General features: G+C 57.4%; 2 protein-coding genes across 2 annotated transcripts; one reads left to right on the top strand and one right to left on the bottom strand.

Annotated features, from left to right (window-relative positions):
• Positions 1-5,946: 5,946 nt before the first annotated feature.
• LURAP1 (leucine rich adaptor protein 1) lies at positions 5,947-11,904 on the bottom strand. The gene is made up of 2 exons (XM_054638428.2): positions 11,548-11,904; positions 5,947-8,578 (listed from the first exon to the last, which is right to left on the bottom strand). The coding sequence occupies exons 1-2, from the start codon at positions 11,755-11,757 to the stop codon at positions 7,889-7,891; spliced, it is 900 nt and encodes a 299-aa protein (XP_054494403.2). The 5' UTR covers positions 11,758-11,904; the 3' UTR covers positions 5,947-7,888.
• A 4-nt stretch (positions 11,905-11,908) lies between these two features.
• On the top strand, positions 11,909-26,551 carry POMGNT1 (protein O-linked mannose N-acetylglucosaminyltransferase 1 (beta 1,2-)). The gene is made up of 22 exons (XM_054638100.2): positions 11,909-12,058; positions 12,832-13,024; positions 15,016-15,124; positions 15,497-15,612; positions 15,868-15,933; positions 16,345-16,458; positions 17,120-17,237; positions 17,549-17,647; positions 18,110-18,237; positions 18,812-18,882; positions 19,147-19,222; positions 20,630-20,713; positions 20,843-20,884; positions 21,056-21,114; positions 21,597-21,669; positions 21,968-22,096; positions 22,380-22,505; positions 22,642-22,706; positions 23,060-23,104; positions 23,283-23,418; positions 23,736-23,845; positions 24,124-26,551. The coding sequence occupies exons 2-22, from the start codon at positions 12,914-12,916 to the stop codon at positions 24,227-24,229; spliced, it is 1,983 nt and encodes a 660-aa protein (XP_054494075.2). The 5' UTR covers positions 11,909-12,058; positions 12,832-12,913; the 3' UTR covers positions 24,230-26,551.
• Positions 26,552-27,286: the final 735 nt, after the last annotated feature.

Raw genomic sequence — 27,286 nt, 5'->3', positions numbered from 1 at the left:
TGCGAGGGGAGCTGGGCAGGGATGGAGAGCTGGACAGCACGGGGGGGATGATGCTGGGGCATGATCCCCCCAGTGACTGTCACCCCCTGGGCACAACCCCCTGCAGCACCAGAGCTGGCTGAGGGCTGGGGAAGCCGGGAAGCTCCAGATTCCCGGGGGTCAGCGGGTTGTGCAGGGTTTGCTGCTCCCCTGCTCTCTCAGCATCAGCAGGCTGGACACCGGGGTCCCGCAGGTGAGGGACAGTGACACGCCGTGTGTCACAGTGGCCCTGCTCACCATGGGGACACGCCACGCCCTGGGCACAACCGATGCACCGCAGCCCCATCACCCATCAGCTGCTGGGGATGAGGTGGAGGCTTCCCTGGGCACGGAGGCAGCCCCTGCACTCCAGCCGGGCTCTCGCTGCCTCCCGGAGACCTTCGGGGTCCCACAGGACGCGGTTTGACCCCAGGAGATGCTCCCGCACCAGGCAGCGGCTCGCACGCAGCGCTGGCGGGGCTGTCCCCGGAGCAGCAGCCCAAGGAAGGAGCCCAGGCGAAGGAAGGGCCCAGGCGAAGGAAGGAGCCCAGGCGAACGAAGGAGCCCAGGCGAAGGAAGGAGCCCAGGCGAAGGAAGGAGCCCAGGCAAAGGAAGGGCCCAGCCGAACGAAGGAGCCCAGGCGAAGGAAGGGCCCAGGCGAAGGAAGGGCCCAGCCGAACGAAGGGCCCAGGCGAAGGAAGGAGCCCAGGCGAAGGAAGGAGCCCAGCTCCCTCCTGTGGCCGCCGGAGCCGGGCAGGGCTGGCAGGCAGCGCCCCGAGCCCTCCGCTCAGCCTCTCTGAAATCCCCATTTGCGGGGTGCCAGGGGGGTCCTGCTGCTTTGCCCACCTCCAGGACTGACCAAGCACTGGGTGATGCTGCAGCAGTGCCCACAGCGAGGGGAAACACCAACCTGGGCAATGCCAGGAGCCAGGGCTGGCACCAGAGCTCTGCAGGGGCTGCTTGTGGAACTCACCCCGCTGGAACCTGCCATGAACGGGGGGACACCACAAAGGGCAGCTGTTCCCCACACCACCTCCCTTCACATCCCCCCTTCCCTGCACCACTGCCATCATCTGGCACCTGCCTCCCCCCTGCTTTGTCCCCAGACATGTCAGCAGAGCCCACACTAGTGCTGAGCTCTGAGAATGACTGTGAGTCCCAAGACCCTGGAGCCTTTTTGCCTCCAGACACTGGAGGCAGAGCATGGCTGTGGGCTGCAGCAACCCCTGTCCTTCCAAGACCTCAGTGTTTCTCTGTCCAGCCATGCACCCATGCAGCTGGCTGCATTTTGTAGGACATCACCAGTACCCTCAGAGGACCTTGGAAGCAGGGTGGCAGGACAGGACCAGGCAGATGAGTGAGGCTGTGAGGATGGGGGAGTGCTCCACGTTTTTGTTTGGGGTGTGCAAGTGGTACAGCATCCCCATATGCTCCTCTTGCCCACCAGGACCCCCTCTGCAGGCTCAGCTGTCCTCCTCAGCCCTCTCCTTGTCCCCCACAACCTCTGAGCAGGGGACAAGTTTCCAGTGATCCAACAGCAGGGACCCAGGAAGAGCATGGAGGGCCTGCTTTGCCCAGGGGAGGATTTCTGGAGATGCTGAGGAGGAGGGGGTCTCACGAGTATGCCAGGCTATTCTGACTGCACCTCTTTAGTGCAGGAGGTTGCTCTTTAATTCCCTCCTTCCTCCCCTAAGCGCCTTAGGGAGCAGAGAGGAGAGATGCTGCTGCTTTTTATAGCAGCCATAATCCCTGCTGCTCACACTGCCTGCACCTCCTGCCCCGAGACGCAGGGCTGAGCCTCCAAAACGGGGCTGCTGCCCAAAAACTGCCTCAAAACCCTTTGGCTCCCAGCACTGCCCCTCTCCCAGCACACAGACCCCAGCTGGGGGTGGTTCTGGCCTCAAGACCCCTTTTCAGGAGGGGTGGGACAGCCACAGGTGCTGCACTCTGACAAGGAGGGACAGGCAGACACACATACAGAGACACATGGATGAGCACCAGAACAACTGCCTGGCCTCCCTGCTCTCCTCCAAGGCTTGTGGAACAGGAACCAACCCCACAGCACAGGCACAAGAAAGTCCTCAGGCACAAGAGGAGACTGGGGGCTTCTTTCCTTTCTATTTCCCCAACTTTACAAAAGGGAAGCTGAGGCAGGGAGGGAGCAGGGTTAACCCTAACCCTGATGAGGGAAGGCAGCTGATGAGCTTTCAAGGTAGATGAAGCCTTTCCTTGGATGCAACCCCCAGGGTGTGAGCTTCAGCATTTTGTCAGGATCATTTTGGTGTTGGGCTGCCTGGTTTCCCTCACCCAGCCTGTGCCTGGGAAGCCACAGATGACATTTGAGCCATGCAGGCTTCATCCCTGGGCATGAAGGGACTGAGGAAAAGGGATGTGAAACCTTCTGGGGGCAGTGGGAGGTTTGGTGTGGGGCAGGAGCAGGCTCTGGGAGAGGCATATTTCCCCTCCTGTGGCTGTCCTGGTGGTCAGTGCTGTCCTTCCAGCCAGCCCCAGTCCCTGTGAGCACCCCAGGACCACAGCCACCAAGGGAGGGCACGGGCACTGCAGCTGCTTTGTTCCCATTGCCATTTCTCTCTCCAGCAGCTCTGCTTTTACTTCTCTCCAGCCAAAAGTCCCCTTGACTTTGCACCCTGCCAGAAGGAACCCAACACAGCTCTTGACCTTTTACTGTTTCTGTTCTACTGCCCGTGCTTGGGCAGATGAAATTTTCTCTGCCCACCCACCCCAGCTCAGAGGGTCTCAGCAGAGGGCAGCCTGGCAAATCCTGTCTGAAACCACTTTGCCTGCTGGAGGTCTGGCCCTGTCTCCCACAGCTTCTTTGCAACACATTTGCTGTAATTTTCCCTTTAAACACCCCACAGAGGGAAAAAAAAAACAACAAAAAAACAAACGGGGGGGGGTGGTTCTTCTAGGTCAGGCTGAGCTAAGACAGGGAAAGAAGATTAATTTCTCAGCAGAGCAATTCAGATTTTTCTGCTGCTCCCTGCTGGGGACTGAGGCAGAGCTGGTGCCAGGAGCACACTCATCTCCTGGGCACACACTGGGTGTTTTGGTTGTCACCCCTGGGGTGCCACTGAGCAGGATGTCCCCAGATCCAAGTCCTGTGTGGGAGGCGTAGGGGATTCCTGCCCAGCAATGGGTGATGGAAGTGGGAAGAAGGTGGCATACCAGGGATGCTGATGGGCCAGGGGGGTGGCCAGCACCCAGTGAGGAGGAAGGGCACAGCTGTGCCCCCAGCTGGGCTGGAACAGGCAGGGAATGAAGCCCTGAGCCTGCCCTTGTCACCCACCCGTGCCCACACACCCACGAGGCCCTGAGCAGTCACACTTGTTTTTCACTCCCCAGGAGTGCTGGGAGCTCTAAAGCCAGTGGATTATTCTCCAAAGCAAAGGCCTGGCCTGCTGCCAGCCTCTGGCAGGGAACAAACAGCCTGGGGAGGCATTTCCCAAAGGCTCAGCTCGTTCCAGGTTCACACTCTGACTTTGCGCCCCGTTCAGCAGCCTCACAGTCACTGAGCTGCAGACACCAAGAACCTCAGGAGGAGCTTCCCAAAGCTGGAGAGGAGGCAGGAGGCTCCCAGGAGACCCCATCTGGTGTCTGAGCCTCCCTGGGCAGAGCATCCCCTGTCCAGTGTGGCTTCTCCAGGGTTTGTAGAGGTTCAGCAGAAGACAGGCACAGGAAGGGAGATGTCTCTTGTTCTCCTCTTTGCACAAAAGCTGTAGGAGGTTCTTTGGAGACCTGTGAACCTGGGGCAGTGGGAAGGAAAAGCTGGAAGCCAGCTGGAAACTCAGTTCACAATAATCCCACACTGGGCTGATTTAACCCAGCACTGGGGGTTCCTGGGCACTGTGGGGTGCTGGCTGGAGAGCTGGCTGATGGGGCCAGCCTGGCTACCATGCCCCAAAGGAGTGGACTGAACTCAATTGTCCTAAACTGGAGGCAGTTTTGGCATCACGGAGCTCTTCCTGGGCATCTGGGGATCACCACTGTGCTGGGATCAGCACCAACACTTCAGCCTTGCCCAGGAGACCATCAGAACATCCCCACTGCCAGAACAGGGCAGGCTGAGAGCAGGGGTTGGGGGCTACACTTAGCCTTTCCTGTCCCATTGGTTGGCCTCTCCTGCCCCACACTGTCTGCAGTGGGTCAGGCAGCAGAAAACCAGAGCTCTGCTCACAGTGCTGCTCCCCAGAAAGGGTTACAGATAACCAGGTCAATCTCCAAGGAAGAGGAGGGTGGGGGCACTGTGATCCAGCCCCACAGGCTGTGCTTGCACCCACTCCCAGGGTCACCCCACAGTGATGCTCCCCATGCCAGCCAGCCCATGGAATGGTGTGGGGCCACAGGGCCACCAGACCAAAGGACACGGAGTTCAGCCACCTCCCTTCCGACCATGGGGACCTTTTCCCCTGAGAAAAGGATATTTTCATGCTTCCTCCCCACAGGAACTAACAGAAATTGCTTAAATGGCTGCTTGGCTCTGGGGACAGGCCCTTTCGGAGCTGAGCTGCACACAGGCAAGGGAAAGCCCAGGGGACATTTTAATAACAAGCAAGGAGAGCTATTGAAGTGTTTTACTGCCTCGTTAAGGCACTCTAATCTCTGTGTATATCTGGAAAAAAAAATTGGCTGGCTGGTGTTTTCATTGTAACAGAGGTGGGTGTTTTCTGGCACGGCTGGGATCCCGCCTGTTTTATCTGCTTGTTTTCTTACCTGATACCAGCAGTGAACAGCCCAAGAGCAGCTCAAGGGCAGCAGCAGCAGGGTCAGGGCCAGGCAGGCCAGGAGGAAGGCTGTGGATCTGTGCTGTGGGCTGTTTCCTACCCACAGGTGCTCTGCACCCCATTGCTGCACCCACCTTTCAGCCAGATGCAGGTCCCCGGGTGTTTCCCCAGGGGAAGTTTGGGAAGTTGGCTCTGCACATGCCTGGGATCCCTCATCCAGGCAGCCCAGAGACAGCAGGGAGACAACCACGAGGTCCCATCCACCCCTCCAGCTCCAAGGGCTGGGATCTGGGGGACACACAGATTTTGTGAGTATGGGCACTTCGGGCTGATGTGAGCCAGGCTGAAGAGTCCATGGCCAGGGAAGCCCCAGCAAAAGTTCTTCTGCAGCAATATGGGGTTATCCAACTGCTGAGTCTAGGTTTGTAAGAGAAGTAGGCTGGGCATTTTATGTCTAAGGTATTCTTCATTATTCAATTCTTTCCTCAGCCCAGCAGAAACTGGGGAAATCCTGCTGAGTCCTGCTGGCTCCAGCATCCAGTTCCCCCCTTGCAAACACTCTCGGTGTCGAGGCTGTGAGCTGGAAGGGATGCTGAGGCTGGGATGGCAGGGCTGGGTAAGCTGATTGCATTGCTTTGGAAAAGCTGATGTTTGCATGAGCACTGGCTCTAGTGGTTTTAAAGGGATCCACCCAGGAGCAAATCCCAGCAGCTGATATCAGAGCTGTGCTGCTCCCAGCCCGGCTGGGCTGGAGAAGTCTCTGCTCTACACCCAGATCCACGCTGCACGTCCTGGGTGGAGGAAGCCATGGGAGCCAGAGCTGCCACTGCAGAACACAGGAAGCAAAGGCTCCAGCACAGCTAACAGAGCTGGCAAACACCTAAAATGATCTTCCTTGGAAATATGGGCCAGGAAGGGTGAAGGTGCTGTTTGACACATAGTCCAGCTGAGAGTCACCCCTGCTCCTAGCAGATGTGCCCCAGTACCCAGCTGCTTCAGGAAAAGTGACTTTTATGACTGATGTGAGAAGGGATAAATGCCCAGACACTTGGACTGTGCCTGTTTCAGGTCTGGGGCTAAACCTGCCCTTCTGCAGGACTGCCAGAGGCTCCAGGGCATTCCACCCCACAGCCTCTCCCCTTTCCCTAGAAACACCAGTGAGCTCAGCAAAGCACCGACAGCGTGGCCTGGGAGAAACACAAACATTTATTAAGCCAGCGATGTTTTTTGGGTTTTTTTGAGAATTATTTTAACAGTGCCAAAGGACTTACCCTGTCCCCCCCAGGGACCCTCAGCTGATTCATTGCATGCAGGGTTAGCAGCGAAGCAGGGGACAGCCAGCCTTGGGGACACGGTGGCTCAGTGTCAGCAGGGAGCCACGAGCTACTCACAGGCAATGGCAAGGCAAGCACAGCTGCTCCAGGGCAGGCAGATGGATGCTTGTTGCATAAGGAAACCCACTCCCATTTTGCCGGGATCCGCCTAAGTCCTCAGCAGGTACCATCTCTGAGAATTTTGGGTATTGTCCTGCTCTCCACATCCATCCAGGGGGGTTCTGAGGACCTGCAGGGGAAGGGAGGGTGCTTGGGGCTCTCAGAACAGAGGGTAATTTCCACTGAAGGTGCTGCTACAGAGACACCAAGCCTAACCTGTTGTGCACCCAGCCACCTTCCTAAGCACAGCCAGCTCACATCTGTCATCTGGAAATCACAGCCAGTCACCTCCCTCTCTCTTAGCTTCCCACTGACACCCCGAGACCATGTCCTCACTTCTGCCATCCCAGCACAGACAGATCCAAGCTGTGACCCACGCAGGTAAGGGAACAACAGCACGAGGGTGAGAGCAAAGCCATCACAGCACGGGGCTGGGGACAGATGTACCCAAGGGTTCTGAGGTCAGGACACTCCAGGCTTATCCATAAATGTGGAAAAGCTTGGCTCCTTGGATCAGGATGCTCAGGTCCTTTCCTGCATCACCTGGTGAAGGCAGAAGGTCCTGCCCAAGCTCTCACACAGCTCCAGCTGCAAGCCATGCTCTACAAGCCAGCGAGGGGCATGCTGGGGACAGCAAAAGGCACAGGCAGAAGCCAAGGCTAAGAAAACAAGAGATGTCTCCAGGGCAGAGTCACTGCAAATCCACCCCAACAGAGCACCCAAATGTTTCTGGTTGCTGGCAGAAGGCAGAGACCTGGCACCATTCATCCCACAGATGGAGAAACCCAGCCTTCCCCGCCATCACACCGTGTCAGGGGAGAGCAGGAGCCCCTCTGAGTCTGAGCCCTGCAGGCTCTGCCAGGCTGCCTGTGTGCTGCCACATCCAGGGATCCTGCAGGACTGCTCCCAAGGTGGAAGACAGTCCAGGAACAGATTGGGAGAACTGGATTTCCATTTCCCACCCAGTGCTTTGTTGTTCTCATGTCACCACATTGGGAAGTCTGCACCATCATCCTTCCACTGCAGAGCATAGACAGAGGCTCCCCAGCCCCACCTCAGACTGGCTTCACAGAGGCATCTAAACCAGGCAGGGCTGCACCTTCAAGGAAGGGTTTTTTAGCATCCACCACGTGCTGGGGCCAAACCCCAGTTCTGCTCTGCCCTGGATGGACACTGGCCTTGAAGACAATGATGGAAATGAGCAGATCCAACAGGGATGCCCTTCTGATGGTCCTGCCCCACACTGAGCATGCTGGTGCCACCAAGCTGTGGCTGCATGGCAGTGCCTCCTGTCCACTCAGGGTAGTCATTTTGGGGCAAGGGTCCCCAGTTTTTGCACAAACGAAGCTGAAGATTAGAGAGAGAGATCCCAGGAACACCACTGTCCCAGATTTCCCCACCACCACCACCAAGGACAACAGAGGGCTGTCCAGCCACCTGCAAGCAACACCCTAGAGCAAAGGATTAAATCTACCAGGACCCGCTTCACCCGTCCTCTCCTAGAAATGTGCTGCAGGGCAGGCACCCAGTCCCTTATGGCTGCACCACCAAATGCTGTTTGGGCTGTCAGAGGAACAGTGCAACCCACCAAGCCAGCCTGGCCCCCCTTTCCAGCCACCCCAACTCTCCCAAGCACAGAGAAGTGAAGCAGAGTGGGCAGCTGGGAGAGCTGGACTGGGAAGGCAAAGCCACGGGCTATAAGAATGTCACATCATCCTGTGACTGGAGCCAGCGCCAGTGGGCATCGTACTCCAGGTGCAGTTTGCTGTTGAGTTTGCAGTTCTCAAGGTCAGCCTCAGCTTTCCAAGCCTTCCCATCTGGATTTCCCTTCCCCAGCCTCTCCCTGGCCCCTGGTGGTGACTTGGTGTCTCTGTCTGCTTCCAGAGAGGGGGACTGCTGGCCCAAACACCCATTGGCCACCTGGGGCTCTTTAGCCAACCGGTGATCCTGGGGCAACCCAGGTGGGGAGAGGTCCACGTGGGGCCACTCGTGCTCCTCTGTGTCCTTCTCTTGCTTTGCAGGACCCCTCTCGAGGTCGATCCTGACCCAATCCTGCTCTGCCCTGGCCAGGGCTCTGCCTGACGTGGACGCGGCAGCGGTTTCAGCGGCGTTGTGGGAGTACTCATCCATGTCATCGGCCAGGGTGTCCAGGTAGCTGCCGACGGAGATGCTGTCCAGCCTGTCGTTGGGGTCCTGCAGGCTGTCCCAGCTGCCCCGCCGGGAGGCCTCCTGGCTCTCCACCAGGCTGTACTGGCTGCTGGCCAGGCTGCTGCAGCGGCTGGTCAGCGTGCTCCGCTCCTCCAGCAGCCACTTGACCGCCTCGATGCCCTCGTTCACCACCACCAGCTGCTGCAGGATCTTCACGTCCACAGCTCGCAGGTAAGCCTGGGGGGAGACAGACAGCACAGGGGCGTTGAGGTGACCCAGGGGCCTCGTGTCCCAGCCCAACTGAGGTGTCACTGTGGTGGCCTCAGGTCTCCTGAGCTGCTTGATGAAGAGCATGGGATAGGAGAAGATCCCGCAGGGAGCCATCCCAGGGGGCCCTGTCCAAGACCCGGGGACACGGCCATCGGTGACCAACAACTTATGGCTCCCACCAGCCACCAACCCCCTCAGGGAAATAAACCAGGGCACTTGTGTCGCTATCTTCTATGGGAACAAGGAGTAAGCAAGGAACTGGAGGTATTGGATGCAGATCTGATCCCAGAGCATCCTCCGCGACCTGGGAGGCTGCTGGCAGGGCAAGAGGATCAGGCGTTGCTCAGTGCAACGGTCTGGCTGGACCATCAGCGCTTCCCCAGGCTGGTCCCTTCATGCCTTTACTTCTCACCTTCCAGGGTCTGAACCAAGCCTGGTGACAATGTCACATGTCAGGATCTGGAGACCCAAATCACTCCCAGAACAGGAGGACAGGCATTGCTGATCACACCACTCGCCTCACCGACTCCTCCTGCCCCTCTGAGCCTGGGGAAGCTCTTTGCAAACCTCAGCTGCTGCAGAAACATCTGTTTTCCTAATGGAAAGCCCCGTGTGCCAAGACATTCCTGTCTGTATGATACTGGCCGCCAAAAGCCACTGGATTTCCCCTGCACAGGACACAAATATTTTGCCAGGAAAGGAAATAAGGCCACGATGGGGGGAAAGGGGGAAAACCCACTGCAGGGCACATACAGGCAGCCTGCAGGCTGCAGATGCCCACGGACTCCTTCACAAACACATCCTGTGCCCAGCATCAGCAAGCTGGGACAGAAGTCCATGCGCTCCCCAGGGATCATTTTTCAGCATCCGGTACCCTGGGAGTCACTCGCCCGCCCACGGGTGACCCCACAGCCTCCTGAGACCCCTGTCTCCGGTCCCACAGCCAGAGCAGCCACAGAAGCATCCGAGGAAGGAGCCTGGGAAAACTCCAGCCAGGATTTCAGCACGTGACACCTCTCACTCCAGCCGACAGAAAAAAAAAAGAGTCAAAGATTTGTAAAGACTCAACACCAGCCCTTCCACCCCCTCCTCATGCTCCTCAAGCTGGATTTAAATAAAAAATAGCAGGGATGTGCCCGGATTGGGGCAGGAGCCAGCTTCCAAGTACAGAAATTTCCTTTCTAGGCAAGTTATTTAAAAAACTGCCTACAATGGACTTTTCTGCACGCACTGCTAAAGCATCTGGCCTTGGCAGGGAGACGACGGAGGAGGAGGAGAGCTGGAAACCCCTGGTGGGGGGGTTCCCCATTTTTCTCTGCCTCGTGCAGAACTGCAGCTGTCAGAGATGCCCAGGGAGCCAACCCAAAAGCAGAGGGTGGGATAACACTCCCTGCTTTCCATACTGCTTGCTGGAAGGAGTTAGCCATCAATTTGCTGCTAGCTCGCACCAGCCTGACCTCCCCACTGCACTCCAAGAACACCCCTCTCCAGCAAGACATGGTTACTGTGGGAGGAGACCCAGCACAGGCTGCTCTCTGTACTCCTCCAGATGCACTGAAGTTCACTGCACGACCTCGCAGCAAGGACGGCTGTACAGGGGACTGTCACACTCCTCCTCACACTCTCCACGGGCAGATACAGCCTTGCTCCCCTCCCCAGCACGCAGGAAACCTCAGGCGCCTTCTCCTTTCAAGATATCTAGCCCTGGGGATAAATCTTCCTCCTCAGATCAGGAGGCGAGAGTGGGAATTTGCTAAATTCTCCTCCCACCGCCCACTCCCAGGCCAGCTTATCCTCAGAGCATTGAGGGTTTGCTGGTTTCCTGCTGCTCGGGGCGGGGGGGGGGGGGGGGAATTCTGGTCCCTGTTCGCGGGGATGGGGCGATGAGGAGAGCCCTGTGCTGGGTTTTGGCACCTGGGTTCCAATCCCAAGCTGCTGATCTGTGTGTGAGGTGTCCCCAGTTCCTCACTGGCCAGCAAGAAGAGCCAGGGCAGGGCAAGGAAATGCCTTTCTGAGCCAAGGTGAATAAAGCCCGGCCCAAGGCAGGCCTTGCTGGCCATAGGCTGAGGCTGCTTGCACCTGGGCAGGGCAAACACCGCACTGCCCCAGAGACCTTTCTCCTCCGGTCAGGGTGCAGCCTCCGCTGCGGAGGGACGATGAAAGCAGAGGGAGGATGAAAGCTCTCGCACCCATGGGGATATTGAATCAGCCAAAGCGGAGGGCTCGGGCTGGGTGGTGCTCCAGCCCCCCGGGGCACGCAGGGATGCGGGCGTATTTAGCCTGTTTCCCTATGGAAACAATGCTCATTCCCACCCGCTCGGCATGTTCGTGCGTGGGAGAGTCCCTTCCCCCAGCTGCACTTGAACCCATTGCCCAACCTCGCCACGTTTCCCGGAGGCGCAGGCATCGCCGGTCTTTGCTCCCTCCACGAAAGAGGGAGGCGAGAACGCTGCCACCGGCACTGCCCCGGTCCCCGGGAAGGGCTGCCACCGCAGCACGGCCCTTTACGAGCCACCCGAGACGCCCCGAACCCCGGGAAAGCTCCCAGCGATGCCTGTGCCTTGTCACCCTGGGGGTCATACCCGGGAGACACGAGATCCACCACCATGTCCTTGGCGAAGGTCCTAAATTCTGATCCCGGACACCGCGATCCCCGACGGAGCCGGCGCTGGGGCTGCGAGGGGGGCAGGACGGAGGTGGCCGAGGGGGACTCCGGGGGGTGGATGCTGCGTGGGCCGGGGGCAGAGAGCGGCCGGAAAAGGGCTGTGAGCTGGGGGCTGTTAACGGGGACACGGAGGAGCAAGGGGGGTTCCCCGGAATGCAGGCAGAGCGCGGGCACTATTGGGGACTGTCACCGGGGTGGCAACGGGCTGCCCGAGGCGGCTGCGGTCGGGCCGGTCAGTTACCAGCAGCGCTCCCGGTACCGCGGCACTCACCAGCTCGAGGCGGAGCGTCCGCAGGCGTTCGGCGAGCGGCGGGTGGGCACCGCGGGCCGGTGCGGGTGTCGCGGGCGGAGCGGGCGGCGCGACCGGCGCGGGGGCGGTGTCGGCCCGCAGCCCCCGCAGCAGCACGGCGGGCGGGCGCCGTCCCACCTTGCCCGCCAGGTCCCGCAGGTCGGCGGGCAGCGCCTCCCCGCCACCCTCCATGCGGGTGGGGCAGCGGCAGCCGCGCTGTCACCGTCGCCCGCGCCCGGCCCCGCCCCCGCCGCGGCCCCGCCCCTGGCCCCGCCCCCGCCGCCACCTGCCCGCGCACCAGCGAGGGCCGCCGGGGCGCGCGGAGCGGCGCGGGGCGGGGCTGGGGGCGGGCCCAGCTCTGGCCACGCCCCCCGCGGTGTCGCTGCGGCGCCGGAAGCGGCGCGGAGGGAGCTCGGGGCGGCGGCGGTGGCACCGCCGAGCCGGGACCGGCCCTGCCCTGCCCGCCCCAGCCCGGCCCCGCCTCAGCCTCCCCGTGAGTAGCGTGGCCGGCACACGCCTCCCGGCCCTCCCCGCGGTCCCAAAGCGCCTGGGTCTCCCCCTCCCCGCCGCCGCTCATTGCCGCCCTCAGACACCCGGCTCTCCCGCCCGGCCCTTCGCCACCTCCGCCCCCCGAGTGCCTCTGGGCCCCTGAGCGCTCCTCTCCCCCTCCCCTGCCTGGCCTGGCTGGGGCGCGCTGTGCTCCAGACAGGTCCCCGGCCCTGCCGGGGCTCCACATCCCGCCCAGGCCCCGCGGTTTGCTCCCCGCAGGCGCCCGGCCTCCCGCTGGCACAGCTCCTCTGCCTGGGGCTGCTGGAAGCTCCGGCAGGACGCCGGGCCGGTGCTGCTCCCCGTGTCCGGCTGGCTGCACCCCGATAGCGGGCATGGGGCTGTTGGTGGGGAGGGTGCCTCTCCACCAGGCACCCCTGGCACATACGGCCAGTGAGGCCCATTCCATAACAACTGATGGATCTGTTGTCCGCTTGTGACTTTGGGCTGCTTTTCTTTCCCAGAGCGTGGGAGCGGGCCCATGGCACTGCCGCAGCCTCGCTGAGGGTTTGGCCTGGAGCAGAGGCAGCCACTGGCCGATGAGTTCAGGGGCTTCCCCTCACCCTGCAGCAAAGCCTGGCCTCCTGCACTGCCCCCAGCAGGAGTTCTGCTCCAAAGGGCTTTTCTCATGGCACATCAGTGCACTCCATGGCCACTGTTTGTGCCAGGCTCTGTCTTTGCTGAGGAGCGGGTTTGAAGGCAGCTCTCTCCCCCCGGCAGGGAGCCCCGATGGACATGAGAGGAGAGCAGCACACATCCTGACCCCTGCCCCACACGGCTGCCCCTGCCAGCCCCCGGGACTATGGAGGAGTGGAAGCCCAACCCCCCTGTGAAGCCCCACAAGAAGCGGAGCTGGTACCTTGCCTGGAAGTACAAGCTGATGAACCAGCGCGCGCTGCGGAAGCTGTGCCAGGTGAGTCACCCGCGGCCCTGCAGCAGATTAGGAGGGATAATCTACAGGATTTACAAGTTTATGGAGCAGCTGCATGGGTGGAAGTGCGTCTGTTGGCAGTCTGGGTGACCTGACATGCTGAGGAAGCATAACTTCTCAAGAAGCTGCCTCCAAGTGCCTGTGTGTGGAAGGGTCTGCCATGTGTAGCAGCTCCTTTCAGCTGCCAGCAGACCTGTTGAGACCTGGCTGTGGGAGGAGATACAATTATCCAGGTGGCCTTGGAAGCTTTCAGCTAGAAACCTGGCTCTGGACTCATGCTGATCGCTGCAAGGCTCAGCCTTTAGCTGTTTGATTTGCAAACCAAGCCTGGTCTAAGGCACAACAGGTGGACAGAGAAAATAGGGCTTGGTAATAGGATCTCATGCCCCAGAGGCAGCTGGTGTCTGGGAAAGCCTCAGGCTTGGTTGCTTGTGCTGTAAAACAGCTAATCCTTGGTGGAGACGGCGGCGTCCTGGGGGGAGTCTGGGGCTGTAAGGACAGGAAGGTTTGGCCCCATGGCAGAAAAACACAGAAAAAGGGCCTTTCCTGAGAGGAGCTCATGAGATCTGGCAGTTGGTTGCTGTGGGAGTGAGCAGGGGAGGGTTTTGCATCTGCCTGGGAGGACAAAGGGTCGTGAGGGCTCCCTGGGCAAGAAGACTGTTCAGTTTTGTATCTGATAAGGTGTTGAGGGCTTGGAAATGGGTCTGGTGATTCAGGCAGGCATTGCTCACCATGCTGGGGCAATGGGCTAGAGCCTGCACACATCTCTGTACTTTGTGGCACTGCTTAAAACACAGATGAACATTTGGCTTAAAATAGGCAGACCAGAGCTGCAGGTATGGATTAGCCAGATCTACAGCAGCCAAGCATTCATTAGTTAGCTTTGACCAAGCCACCTCTGCTAGACCTGGCTGCTGGTCTTGCTTAATTCTTATTCCTTATTGCCTTATTCACTCTGGTCACCAGGGCTGTTCCCTCATGCTCATCAGGGCAGAAGGTCTGGGCAGGTTGGTGAGGTGGCCTTGCTGCCTCTCCATGAGCCCACAGCTCTGTTCGTGCTTAATTAAAAGCTTTCTGTGCACAGATCCCAAAAGGTGCTCATAGTCTTGAGTCAACAGCAAATTAACAAGCCAAAATGCCATAGTGACATTTATACCATCATATTGTCTTATTGCTGGTTTTCCATTTTCCTCAGTTACTCCTTGGACCTGCTTGGCAGGGATAGCAGCAGCACAGAGCTTTGAGGCAGTAGCTGGACAGATAGGGCAGAAATCCTTTTAGTGCCTCTCACCAAGGGCAGGCCAGTGTGTGATCCCAGCCCCATTCATAACCTCAGAGAACCATGGGTCTGTTCCACAGCCCCTGGACCTTCCCAAGCCCTCTGTCTCAGCATCCACAAGGGTTGCAATTGAAGTTTGCTGCAGACAGTAAGGCTGCAGGCTGCTCTCTGCAGCCTGTGATACAGTGCAGTTTCCTGAAATCAGACCTCAGCTACTTCCCTTTGTTTGATTCAGCTGCACAGCATCTCTTCTCCTCTGAACACCCTGAGTGCCTCCTCTGGTTCCAGAGGGATGGGTGAGAGTAGTGATGCTGCAGCAGAGGCAGAAGTTAAGGTTACCCTGGGAGCTGTAACTCTGAATTACCAAACTCTTTGCCTGCAGGGACCCTCAAGCTTGATGCAATAATTTAGCAGGAATCTGCTCACAGATCTGGAAGCAGGGATACGTTGGAAGTGGGTTAATTCTCACATATCAAGGAGTCAGTGCTCTCCAGCTGATGAATGCATTTCATCATGAAACTCAGTCACCTGTATTTCTTTCTCTTTGCTTTCCTCAGAAGAAAATCAGAGGAAATGTCAGATGCTTGTGATCCCATGCAGGATCTCCTTGGGATGCCCTGCAGCCCATGCCAAGGCAGGCTGGTTTTGGGGTTGTTACTTACAAATTTCTAACACAAAACATCCTGCATTGCAGACAGGTGCTGTCCTCTTCCTGCTTGTGACCGTAATTGTGAACATCAAGCTGATCTTGGACACCAGGAGAGCTGCTTATGAGGAGGAAGAGGAGTCTGCACAGGACTATGGTGAGGGGCAGCGTCCTGTTGTGGTTTGAAAGCAAGGAAATTAAGGGTTTCTTTAAGTCAGGGCTAACTTGTGACCAGCTACATCACAAAAAACAGGTCTGTGCATGTGGGTTTAACAAAAATTAATAGAAAATGCTGCTCCCTTCCTGGTCTGTTTACTGAAGGCTTTAGCACATTTGGCTGCAGAGATCTCTTGGGGTCAGAGCTGTTGTCATTTGGTATTTCCCCTTACCTACCATCCCTGTAAATTCCCACCCATGACTCCTTGGGCTGGGGTGCCTGCTGGGCACACCCTTCTGGATGAGTTAGCACAGAGCAGGGACGAGCTAGAAGTGCCTTGACTGGTTGAAACTGGGAGTTTCTCTGCTGTAGATGACGAGATGCTGAATGTGGAGGTCCCCAGGCACCCTGTCAACAACAAGAAGGTCCTGGATGTCGAGGTGTACTCCAGCAGGTCAAAGGTCTATGTGGCTGTGGATGGAACAACGGTGAGTGGCAGGTGCTGGCTGTCCTGTGAGCAGAGGGTGGGCAGAGCTGAACGGGTGAAGCCACAAACAGCAGTGGTGAGAGCACTTCAGGGACTGGCAAAAAGTTCTGTTTCCAGGACTTCTGCTCTGGCACCCATCACTGCCGTCAGCAAAGCCAAAGAGATTTGCCTCTTGTCTGGGGGCTCTGCTGCACAGAATGGGCAGGGAATAAGCAGAGGTCTTGGTATATGATTCTCATCATTTATCCACTTGCAGGTCCTGGAAGATGAGGCTCGGGAGCAGGGAAGAGGGATCCATGTCATCGTCTTAAATCAGGCCACAGTAAAACATCCCTGTGTCTTTCTAAACTGGGCAGTTTGTTCTTGCTCTTGAACTGTTGGGTGCCTGAGGCCAGGGGCAGCCTGGAGGGAGGGAAGGCCCTGAATGCTTTTTGTGTGCAGTTTGCAGAGCATGGCACAGTCATCCAGAGAGTCCCTGCATGCTGCCTGCTGTCCCTGGGGAGCGGGCAGGGGAGGAGTTGTGGGGCTGGATGATGCTGCCCATGAACCTCTGTGCAGGAAGGCCTGAGGGTTGAGCTTGCCTGGGGACTAACTCTGGGACTGACTCCCTGGCATACCAGAAAAGCCACTCCTGTGTTGCTCAGGGAGTGAGGCTTCCAGGGCAGATCTCCATAATTCTGTGTGCCCATACCATGTCGTATTTAAGATCCATCTGACGTGTGAATACCAACAGGGACATGTGATGGCCAAGAGGGTCTTTGACACCTATTCCCCCCACGAAGATGAAGCCATGGTACTTTTCCTCAACATGGTTGCCCGGGGCCGGATCCTAATCTTCACCATTAAGGTAGGTGTGACCCTAATATTAAAAAAAAAAAAAAAGTCATCTTGAGTCAGGATGTCCTGAAGCTCATCTGGGTAGTAGCCTCCTAAATGTCATCAAGCATTCCCAGGACTAAATGTCACATCCCCATGGAGCTGTGACTCCCTGTCTGGATCACCTCCCTTGTCCTCTTGCTCTCCCTTCTTGCTGCAGGTACTGCTGTGCCCAGCAAAGCAGGAGAGCAAAAAGCAGATGTGTCAGAGGCCACAGCATGTGCAAGGGGTTAGGTGGAGAATGGATGTGAGGAAATACAAGGATGTGGTGGGATCCTTCTGGCTCCCAGTTCCAGGCTTTACAGGGGCCCTATGGACTGTGCTAGGTCTGGGCTGCTGTGCAAGCAACACTGTGCTGCTTCAAGGTTTTTGTGTTTAGCTGTGTGAAGTGTTGCTTAACACATGGCCCTGCTTGAGAACAATATGGTCTCAAGGAAACAGGAGTTCATGATTCCTCTGACCTGCCTGTGGGCCATTATGAAGCCACTGACAGCTTTAGTGGCACAGAGACCCTGAAAGTTTCTGGCTCAACTGGTTCAAGGGTAGGAGTGGGCCCTGTACCCCTTTGGTATTGATGGGAGACTTCCCTGTCAGGAGCCAGACCTCAGCTGCAGGGTTGTGTTTTGTTCCAGGATGAAGGCTCCTTTCACCTCAAGGAGACAGCCAAGAATGTCCTGAAAAGCCTGGGGAGCCAAGTTGCACCTTTCTTGAGCTGGAGAGACATGTGGACTTTTGTGGGGAAGAAGGGGGGTGAGTCTTGCACAGGCTGGGAGAGGGTTTGTGGCTTCTTTCTTTGGGAGAAGCCAGGTGAAGAGAAACCCAGCCCATCCCCAACAGGCTCTATGAGCAGGGAACAAGTCCCAGAGAGTGGCAGCTCCATTCCGGGGGGTGAGGAGGGTATACCTGGGGGTATGGAGGCAGAACATGTTCCTTCAGCAGTTTGCCAGAGGCCAATGGGAAAAGGTGCCAAGCTGTCCCCCAGGCTGACAGCCCCTTGTCATGCCATGACAAAGGGGGGCTGGGCCCTTCCAGGCAGTCCTGACCCTGTGTTCCTGCTCCAGGAGAAGTGTATGGGGAGAAGCATGCCAAGTCACCTGCTCTCTCAACGTGGGGTGACCCCGTTCTGCTGAAGACAGAAGTCCACTTGACATCTGTGGAAGGTAAGAAGTACAGTCTGCTCTGTGGTGTCTCTGGGAGATGTCTCCCTACTGCCTGGTTTTAAGTCAAAGTCATTTAAGGCTTTTTGAGATGATGATAGTAACTTTAAAAATGGGCTTAGCTCCTTTTCTTCCTACTTCCATGGCAATTCCAGGCATGGTTGTTGGGAAAGATGAGGATGGAGAAGAGGGATCATGGCCAGTTGTCTCCTCTCCAGACCTGGTCTGGTCAGTTTTCTGACTGTTGGCCTTGAGCAACTCGCTGCTGCTCAGAGAGGCCAGAGATGGGGTTGGGCTCTGAGTGGCTCCTGGGGTTGTGTCTGGTGTCCAAAGTGTTCCTTGTTCAGCAAGGACTGGCTTGCTGGCTGAGCCCAGGGAGAGCCGTGTGTGTGGTTTCCCAGCCTGGAGCACCCAGGGTGAGTGTGTGAGGGTGACAGGTCTGTCTTTCCTCCTTGGTGCCTGCAGATGCTGAGTGCCACTGGCCCGACACGGAGCTGAACCGGCGCCGCAAGCGGTTCTGCAGCAAAGTGGAAGGGTATGGCAGCGTCTGCAGCTGCAAGGACCCCACACCCATCGAGTTCAACCCTGACCCTGTGAGTGCAGGAAGGCTCCCGGAGGGAGGGCTGGGCTGGACCAGGTGTGTTTTGCAGCTGATGCAGAGCACTGGCCTTAAGCACTAGCTGAGTGATGCAAACTGCCCCTGGGCAAGCCCTCAGCCCCAGCAAAGGTGGGGTGAATATCTGGGGGCAGGTCATGCTGTGGCAGGGAAATTCCTTTGCTCTGAGTTGCCAGGAATAGTTACCCTATTCTAGGGATATCAGTGTAAGCAGCAGAGCCTGAATATCTACAGACAGAGCAGCTGTTGTGACTTTTGGGCTGTCCTTGGCACGGTGCTGAAGGGTTCAGACACAGGTCTCTGAGTGGATGCAAACTGGGATTTTGGAGCTGGGTCAGAGGTGAGGCGAAGAAAGGAGGCTGGTAGGGTTTTCAGTCATGCTGAGGGCATCCTGGTTGGTTGGTGTGGCCCTGAGCCAAGAGGTAGGACTATGCAGCTCTGCTGTCTTAACAGTGGGTCCCTACCCCTTGGATCCCACTCTCAGTGGCATGGAATCATTTTGGCTTGCGTGGCCTCTCCCACCCCCACTCACACACATTGTTCTCTTCCAGCTCAAAGACAATAAAGTCTTTGATGTGCCAGTAGCTGTCATTGCAGGGAACCGCCCCAACTACCTGTACAGGTAAGCACTCCCAGAGGGCACAGCTCCTCTGCTCCCTGCCACAAGACCAGGCATGGCCCCGGCCCTTCCCTCTCTCCTGCTGGCAGCATCCAGGGGTTGCGTGAGCACCAAGGGCAGACCTTGGGGAGGGGAAGGGAAGGCATAGGTGGGTCCTGTTCCCTAATGGTGCACACTTTGCCCATCCTGAGGGATCCACAGCCCTGTGCTGAGGGGCCTGTGCCCACTGGGGCTGTGCTGCGCTCAGGCCCCTCTGTCTCTCCGCAGGATGCTGCGTTCCTTGCTGTCAGCTCAGGGTGTCAATCCACAGATGATCACAGTCTTCATTGATGGCTACTACGAGGTGAGAGCATTGCCAGAGATCCCTGTGGCCAGCTCCCTGCTCCCCCAGCCCAGTGCTGGCCCAATCCTTGGAGGGTGGCAAGTTGAGAGCCTCGTCACCTTCCTCCTGCTGTGCGTCACGCTGCTCCTCACCTGCTCCTACACAAAGCCAGCCAAAGTTAGCCAAGCCTTGGGTGTGGGTAAAGCTGCCTTGGCCTTTCCCAAAGCCCAGGACTGACATCCCCATGTCAGAAGGGGGTTGGTGTGCAGGAATGGCACGTGGTGGTCATGCTGGGCTCTCCCCATCCCCTTTGTTCACTTGATGAGCATTGCCAGCCCCTTGAGCTGCTCTGGGTGTAACATCACCTGTCCAGCTGCTTCACACGGAGAGGAACAAACCAGTCCAGCCATGCCTGTCCAGCTCCATTCTCAGTAAGAGGTGAAGAGACACAAAACAGTGTTTTCCCAAGGCTCAAAGCTTGAGGTTCATGAAAGCTGGGGCCAGGTGGAGGAGAACTGGACCTTTATAGGCAAAGGCCTTCCTGTTACTCAACCCTGTATAGCCCTGGAGAGTCCCATTTAAAGCCATGTCTGTCTGGCAGTGGAATGTACTCTGGGGCAGGCATGTGGGATCTGAATAGATCTCAGGACCTTGCTAGGCCTTATCTCTGCAGCATCCAGTGAGGTACTGCTTTGGGATGGAGACAGTTGTTCCCTTGCAGGTCTCTCCCACCACTTCCACACTGTGGGGCTGGGGGAGCTGGCTTGTTTATGCAGGCTCTTGCTGCACCACATCAGAGCAGTTAAAGATAGCAGCATCCATTGCCATGGCAACTGGAGCAGCATCCCTTAGCTACGAGGGGGCAGCCTGGATGCTCAAGCTGCCATGGTGGATACCTGGGGAAGGGGGAAGGGTTGGTCCAATGGGACCTCCTTCTCTCTTTTGTGGCCAGGAGGTGGGATGCACAGTAGGGGGCTGGAGAAGGCCTTGGTGGCTCCTTCTTGAGGCAGGGATACCTCAGCCCAAATTTGTATTACTTCTGACCCCTGTCCTTGGTCAGAAAGATCTTTTTCTTGGCAACTGTGAGAGAAAGTTGGGTTGATTGTGGTCCTGCCATTAAGCAGCTGTTAGGAGGTCCTGGCTGTACCTGTTTGCTTTCTGCACTGTTCTGGGGGGCTGGAATTGGGACCTCCCAAATATCTTGGATACAACTTTGTGTCTGCCAAAAGGGCTAACAAAGTCATGGTGATGCTGAAGGGCCACAAGGGTTTGGCAAGTTCTGTGCTGCAGGGTCTGTGTTGAGCCTCACTAGTCTCCAAGAAGACAGCCACATGCAGGGGATGTTCCTGCTGTCCTGGGGAGCTGAGACTGGCAGAGGAGGGGAGAATGACCCACACGTTTGATGAGCTTTGCACTTTTCCATTGCAGGAGCCAATGGATGTCGTGGAGCTGTTTGGCCTCTCAGGAATACAGCACACTCCCATCAGCATTAAGAACGCCAGAGTTTCCCAGGTGAGAGAACCTTCAAGTCCTGGGACAGTTATTTCCAGGGACCTGGAATAGCATTTGAGGGAGGCAGGCTCAGCCCCAGATCTGTGCCAGGTTGATGCTAACACAGGCAATGATTGTTTTTTCTTGCAGCACTACAAAGCCAGTCTGACTGCAACCTTCAACCTGTTCCCGGTGAGTGAGACTGCTGCAGCACAGCCTTCCCCTGGCACTTCTGATCCCTGTCCCACAGCAGCTGGGATCAGTCCTCCAGGGCAGGGAGCCTCACAGACACAGCACACTGCTTGTGTCTCTGCTCTGTCCTGTTCATCTCTCCATCCTCCTGATGTTCTCCTTGCCCTACAGGATGCTAAATTTGCTGTGGTTCTGGAGGAAGATCTTGACATTTCTGTTGACTTCTTCAGGTAAAGTTGGCGGTTCCTGTGTGGGGTCATTTCCTGGAAGCTCTCTGGATGCTCAGGAGAGGCCAGATCCCTTCCAGCTGGAGTTCACTTAGCTAAGGCTGAGCAGACTCCAGGCAAAAGCCATAACTGAGCTCTGCCTTCAGAGTCTGGCAATCAGTGCAGGGTGACTTCAGGGTTGGGGATCTCTTCCTGGTAGGCTTTTTGGGTGACACTGATCCATTCACATGGTTGGAGCTGCCCCATAGCCAGAGGACAGGAGCAGTGTCTAATGAGGCTCCTGTTTCTTCTTAAGGAGAGGAGACTGATGGGCAGGAGACAATGCTGAGATGCAGCTTAGCTTGTTTGGGTGCTCCACCAGTTATCTCAGGCCAAAAATTGGGATAAGCAGTTCCAGCAGTTGGGGGTGGCTCATCTCTTGGTGGAGGGTTTGCCTTAGTTTGCATGGTAAAAGGGTGTTTGACATGGGCCAACTCTTTCCTCAGCTTTCTGAGCCAGTCAATACACCTTCTGGAGGAGGATGAGAGCCTGTACTGCATCTCTGCGTGGAATGACCAGGTGGGTCAGGGAGGGATGGTGAAGCAGGGCCACCTCTGGCTGTGTTGTTTCCATGTCAGACTGGGGTCCAGGTTCCATCTTTAAAGCAGGGTGTGTGTCCCCACTGTCACCCTAAGTGGGTCTGTCTCCCCAGCCCTGGACTCTTCAGAAGTGTCCCTGAAAACCACCCTCCTGTCCCTGCCATGTGCTTCCTTCCCAGTGGGTGTTCCCCTCTTTACATAATGAGGAACACAATGGAGCACAATGCCTCCTTTTTCTGGTGGGAGATGGGTGCTGAACACTCCCCATAACATTGCAGGGCTATGAGCACACAGCTGAGGACCCATCACTCCTGTACCGTGTGGAAACCATGCCAGGCCTGGGATGGGTGCTCCGGAAGAGCCTATACAAGGATGAGCTGGAGCCAAAGTGGCCAACCCCTGAGAAGGTGAGTACCTTGGAATGACCCTTTCATCTACACCCCCATCTGTGCCCATCACCAGGCCCTGATCTTCACCCAGTCCCAGGGTGTACAGCTCCTGGAGGGGCTGTCCCTGTGCTTATGCTGGGAAGGATGCCCAAGCAGAATGGATTTGGGATGGGCAGCGACTTGAGGAGGCACATAACCATCCACAGCGCTGGGGCCAAAGGGGCTGGACCTGGTGTGGGCACCCAGAAGGGTCCCTGGATGGCCCCAGAGCTGCGTGTGAGCAGCAGTTTCCCCTCCCCAGCTCTGGGACTGGGACATGTGGATGCGGATGCCTGAGCAGCGGAAGGGCCGGGAGTGCATCATCCCGGACATCTCGCGCTCCTACCACTTCGGCATCGTGGGGCTCAACATGAACGGCTACTTCCATGTGAGTGACCTCCTGCAGCCCCCAGACACCAACTCAGACACCTCCCCAAGTACTGGGGATGCTTGAGGTCATCTCCAGGTGTTGCTGACCGTGATCAAATCTGGTTTTCCTTCCCTACCCTCTCTCTTTCTCCCAGGAAGCCTATTTCAAGAAGCACAAGTTCAACACTGTTCCAAATGTCCAGCTTAAAAATGTGGAGAGGTGAGTACTGATCACAATGAGACTTTGATGAAAAAGTTGCTTGGTTTGACTTTTGTCTCCTTGTGCTGGAGTCATCTCCCATCTGGAATGGCCATAACCTCCTGCATCAGCACGCTGGCCTCTGCTGGGGAGTTCTGGCAGTGGTTTTTGCAAGGTTGTGTTTGGCTACCCTGGGCTCCAGGTGGACATGTTCAAGGGTCGTGGTTTTGCTGCCACATCTCAAGAATGTGTGGCAGTCCCTGCTCTCCATTTATTGGTTCCAGCTGCCTTTAGTGTTACACTGGGACAGTCTTAAATTTGGATCAAACTATCTGACTCTGCCCTGATCTCTGTGTTCTCTCCTTCTCCAACAGCTTGAGGAAGGATAACTATGAGACTGAAATTCATCGGCTTCTGGGGTGAGTGCCTGCTGGAAGGTGGAGAGACCACAAGACACACTGGGTGAACCAGCCAGAACAGAAGGAAGGGTGGAGGTGGCCCTGGTGGCCCCAGCCACATCTTGCATGTCTGAAGTACTCTGACTTGGGAATAGGGAGAAGATGTGGTCCCCTCTCACTCCTTGTTCCATTTCCACAGCGAGGCTGAGGTCTTGGACCACAGCAAGAACCCCTGTGAGGACTCCTTCGTGCCCGACACCGAGGGCAAGGTCTACGTCATGTTCATCAGGATGGAGCAGGAAGCAGATTTCACCACCTGGACTCAACTTGCCAAGGTGAGGGCCCTGACATGGTCTGTCCTCAGCCCTGCACTGGTCTCTGCATTGCTGGAAAACACCTGGCTGTTGTTTTTGGGTTTTCCTGTGGCATTGACACAGCTCACCAAATGGGTTCTTGCTGTCTCTGGGTGATGTTGAAACTATTGGTGTGGCTGGAGGGATGCAGTCCTGTGCCTCCCCAGTCTTGGGGTACAGCCCTCTCTGCTGTGTTTCAGTGAGGGCAGGGGTTGTGGTTCTTCCCATGCTTGGGGGCACCTGGCCTTGGTGTCCATCCTCAGGCTCTGATGCCTTTTCCTCCCTCCTCACCACCCCAGTGCCTCCACATCTGGGACCTGGACGTCCGTGGGAACCACAAGGGGCTGTGGCGGCTGTTCCGCAAGAAGAACCACTTCCTTGTGGTGGGGGTCCCTGCCTCCCCCTACTCGTGAGTATCAGGGACACAAAGGGCTCAGTAATGCCCCATCCTTATGGCACTGTCCCCTGCCTGGCACACACCATCATGCACTTCTGTCCCAGCCCAATCCTTGGGGGACACCAGCTTCACTCCTTAGTCGGTGTGGTGGTAGGGGGGACAGGATACATTCCCAGGGTTGGAGGATGTCCCAGTGGGAAGGAGATCGTGCCAGGCAGTGCTGTTGGAAATTGGGGTCCTGAGGGGGCCCATCAGCTGTGCCTGCTCCCATCCAGCCCCCTCACCTGCAGGTCCAAGAAGCCCTCGTCGGTGACACCCATCTACATGGAGCCCCCTGCCAAGGAGGAGGGGGCAGTGGCAGTGCCAGCAGCGGTGGCAGCAGCAGAGCAGACATGAGGCTGGCAGCTGGAAGCAAAGGGGACCGGGGGAGCACAGAGACCCCCACAGTGCAGAGACACAGTTGGCAGCAGCTCTTGGAGGCTGGTGACTGGATACAGACTCCTGTTTTGGGCTGCAAAAGCAGATGTTGGGCTCCCTCCAGCCCCCCGTTGTGGTCTCCCTTTCCCTTGCACAGGACAGGGTCCTTCCCTGTAGATATGCCACCCCAATCCCAGGAACTTGGTTTTTATAACACAGACACTCTACTAACGCTGCTCCTTTTGCCCCCTGGCTGGGCAAGGCTGGAGGAAGGAGATGCTCAACTGGAGCCTAGAGGGGGCCTCAAAAAACACCTCTGCTCTCCTTTTTGGCCCTGAAGTCCTGAGAAGGCAGCATGGTGTGAGTGCTGCAGCCTGCCAGCTGGGTGTTATTTATTAACTCTTGCCTGCTGGCTTTGTGCCCCATGGTGAACACAGTGCTGAAGAGGGGATATTCCAGCATCTCTCCTGTTACCTGCACGATGGATGCACCTTGAAGACTGTGTGCTGGGTTGGACATCTTCCTGCACACTGGCTTTGCTGCATGGGCTGCAGGCACTGGTGCAGCCCAGCTGACAGAAAAGGGAATGCTGGAGAGGAGCTGGACTTGCTGCAGACACAGAGGGACACCCCACACCCAGCACGAGGGCAGGCAGTTCTGGAAGCTGGAGGTGATTGTAGGTGGAAGTGAACCAGGCCGTGTGCTCTGGCTCAGACTGTCCTCACCCACCTTCTCTGTGGGGAGCAGCCCTGCCCCTGGGTGGTGGGAGAGGGGGTGAAAGTGCCTTGCAGAGTGAGAAGGGAGCAGCCAGCAGGCATCATGCCCTGGCTGCAGGGGCCAGGTGGGCCAGGGTCATCTGGAGCAGGAGAGGCTGCACTGTGGTCCTTGCCTGTGGTACTGTACCCTGCCTCTCCATCCTCCCTGCCCTGGCATCCCCTGCTTTTGCTGAAGGCAGAGGGAGTTTCTTCTCCTGAATTCCCACCCTTACTCTGGTAAGTTGCTGGCAGGGAAGCTATGAGCTGGTCTGGGATGGGCTGCCTGGCCCTCCCACTGTGGTACACCCCTCGTGCAGAGGGACAGGGAGGGGGTTCCGTGCCTTAGGAAGGATCCCAGGGCCCCCTCCCATCCCCAGCCATTTGGTACTAATGCCCCTGCACCCCGGGGGGCAGTCCTGGTCCCTTTGCTCAGTGCAGCTCCTCCTCTCATCCGTGCAGCAGGAGATCCATTCTCTGCTCAGCCCTTTCCCTAAGGTAACAGGGGCTCTTCCCCTTCATTTTCTCACTGTGAACTGAGCATTGGGGTCTACACTACACTAAGTTATTTATTTATTGCTCTGGGGAAGGGATGGATCACAGGAAGCAGCATGGAGAGCTGGCAGCCCCCAGCCTGCACAGGTGCAGTCATGGGAGGTTTGTCTCTTGTTCCCCTGGCTCCACCCTCTGTTCCCTGCTTTTCTCCCTTGCCCAAAATAGGAGTGAAAACTTGTGAAGCAGGGAGCTCCTCTTGGCCAGGATGGTCCCAGTGTGGATGCAGCACAGCTCTAGCATGACTGCAGGGACTCTGGCCCTCACAGTCCTTTGCATACCTGCCCCAGCAGCAGGGATGGGATGGGATGGGATGGATGCAGGAGGGAACAGGAGCGTGCAGAGTGGCACCCTTGAGGCTGCAGTACTGGCCTAGGGCTCAGCCCTGCCCTCCCCAGCCACCCCAGTGCTGCCCTTCCATGGGACTGTGCTCTGGCACAGTGGGCAGGGGGCCCCTGTGCTAGCCCTCAGGTTAAGGCAGGGCTTTTATGAGGAAGGAAAAGGGATTTGACTTCTTTCTGAGGAAAAGTAGCTTGCTCCCCATGCCCTGCTGTGGAAGAACTTCCCAATGGCTCTCCATTGCCCTTCCCTGGCACCTCTGTTCCCAAGGCTCAGTCTCTCTTCCCCTGGAAACTAAATGCATCCTCTTGCCCTTCTCAGGTAGGGCTCAGGCTTGGCTTCTTCCCAGCTCCTGTTGGGGCTGGGGAAGGTGGTCCTAGGGATAGGGGATGGCTAAACATGAGTTCCCTCTCCTCCCCTGCCAAACAGGGCTGTGGCTCCCTGCTCTCAGTGACAGCAGGACTCAGCTGGTGGGCTTTAGGCTCCCCCTTCTCCACACACCAGGCCAGGCCCACGGGGTGCTGTTCTCCATCCCTCCCTGTCCCCCCAGCAAGGCTCAGGAGTGGCAGCTGTGGCAGGGCTGGGTGTGTGGCATCACCAGGGTTTGATGCTTTCTCAATGGAATTATTTTTTCAAGAGTAAACATTGCAAAGCTGTTGAGCCTCGTGTGTTTCATAGCTGGCCCTGTGCAGGGTACAGGGCTGGGGTCCCTGGCTCTGGGTCCTGCCTGGAAAGGACAGACCCCTGTCCCCTGGTGGCTTGCTCTGCCCAGGGCTGCACAGGCCTGGCTGTGGGCTGACAGTGGCCCCAGGCCTGTGCCAGCAGAGGTCCCCTGTGTGGTGCCATGCAGTGCCAGCAGGGCTGGCACAGGTTTGTGAGCTATTTCCTCCTCAAGCTTTATCACTTTTATCTTCATCAACTGATGGAAACTCTGACGAGCTGCCTGGTGACTCGTTCCTGTCTTCCTCCTGGTACGTCCAGGTGCTGTGTCCTGAGATCTACAGCCTTGTCACACTCTAGACCACTCCAAATGTCTGCCCTATGGGGCAGGGAACCCTGGGGGGCTGGGGATGCACCCGTTTCTGGGGCAGAGACCACAGGACTGAAATAAAGTGGTAGTGGGAGAGTGTCAGCCACCAGTGTGGACCAGCTCCATCCTGCTCCCCTGCCTGATCCCTGCAGCCAGGCTGGGCTCACAGCCCCTCCCCAGGACCTTTCTGGCAGGGCAAGACCCTGGCAGAAGTTTTTTACTTAGTCCCAGGGCCTTGGTGAGGGGCTCTCACCTCCACATCTGCCTCCTGCCCAGCCAAGCCCTGCGGCACCAAGTCTGTGCCAGGGCACCGAGGGCAAGAGGCAGATCCACCTGCTGGGGGCAGAGCCCTGCAGAGCGACT

Source organism: Agelaius phoeniceus, chromosome 8 (genome assembly GCF_051311805.1).
Source record: "Agelaius phoeniceus isolate bAgePho1 chromosome 8, bAgePho1.hap1, whole genome shotgun sequence".
In the NCBI taxonomy this organism is placed as follows: domain Eukaryota; kingdom Metazoa; phylum Chordata; class Aves; order Passeriformes; family Icteridae; genus Agelaius; species Agelaius phoeniceus.
The sequence above is the reverse complement of the archived record's forward strand: the minus strand, read 5'-3'. Positions and strand labels throughout refer to the sequence as shown.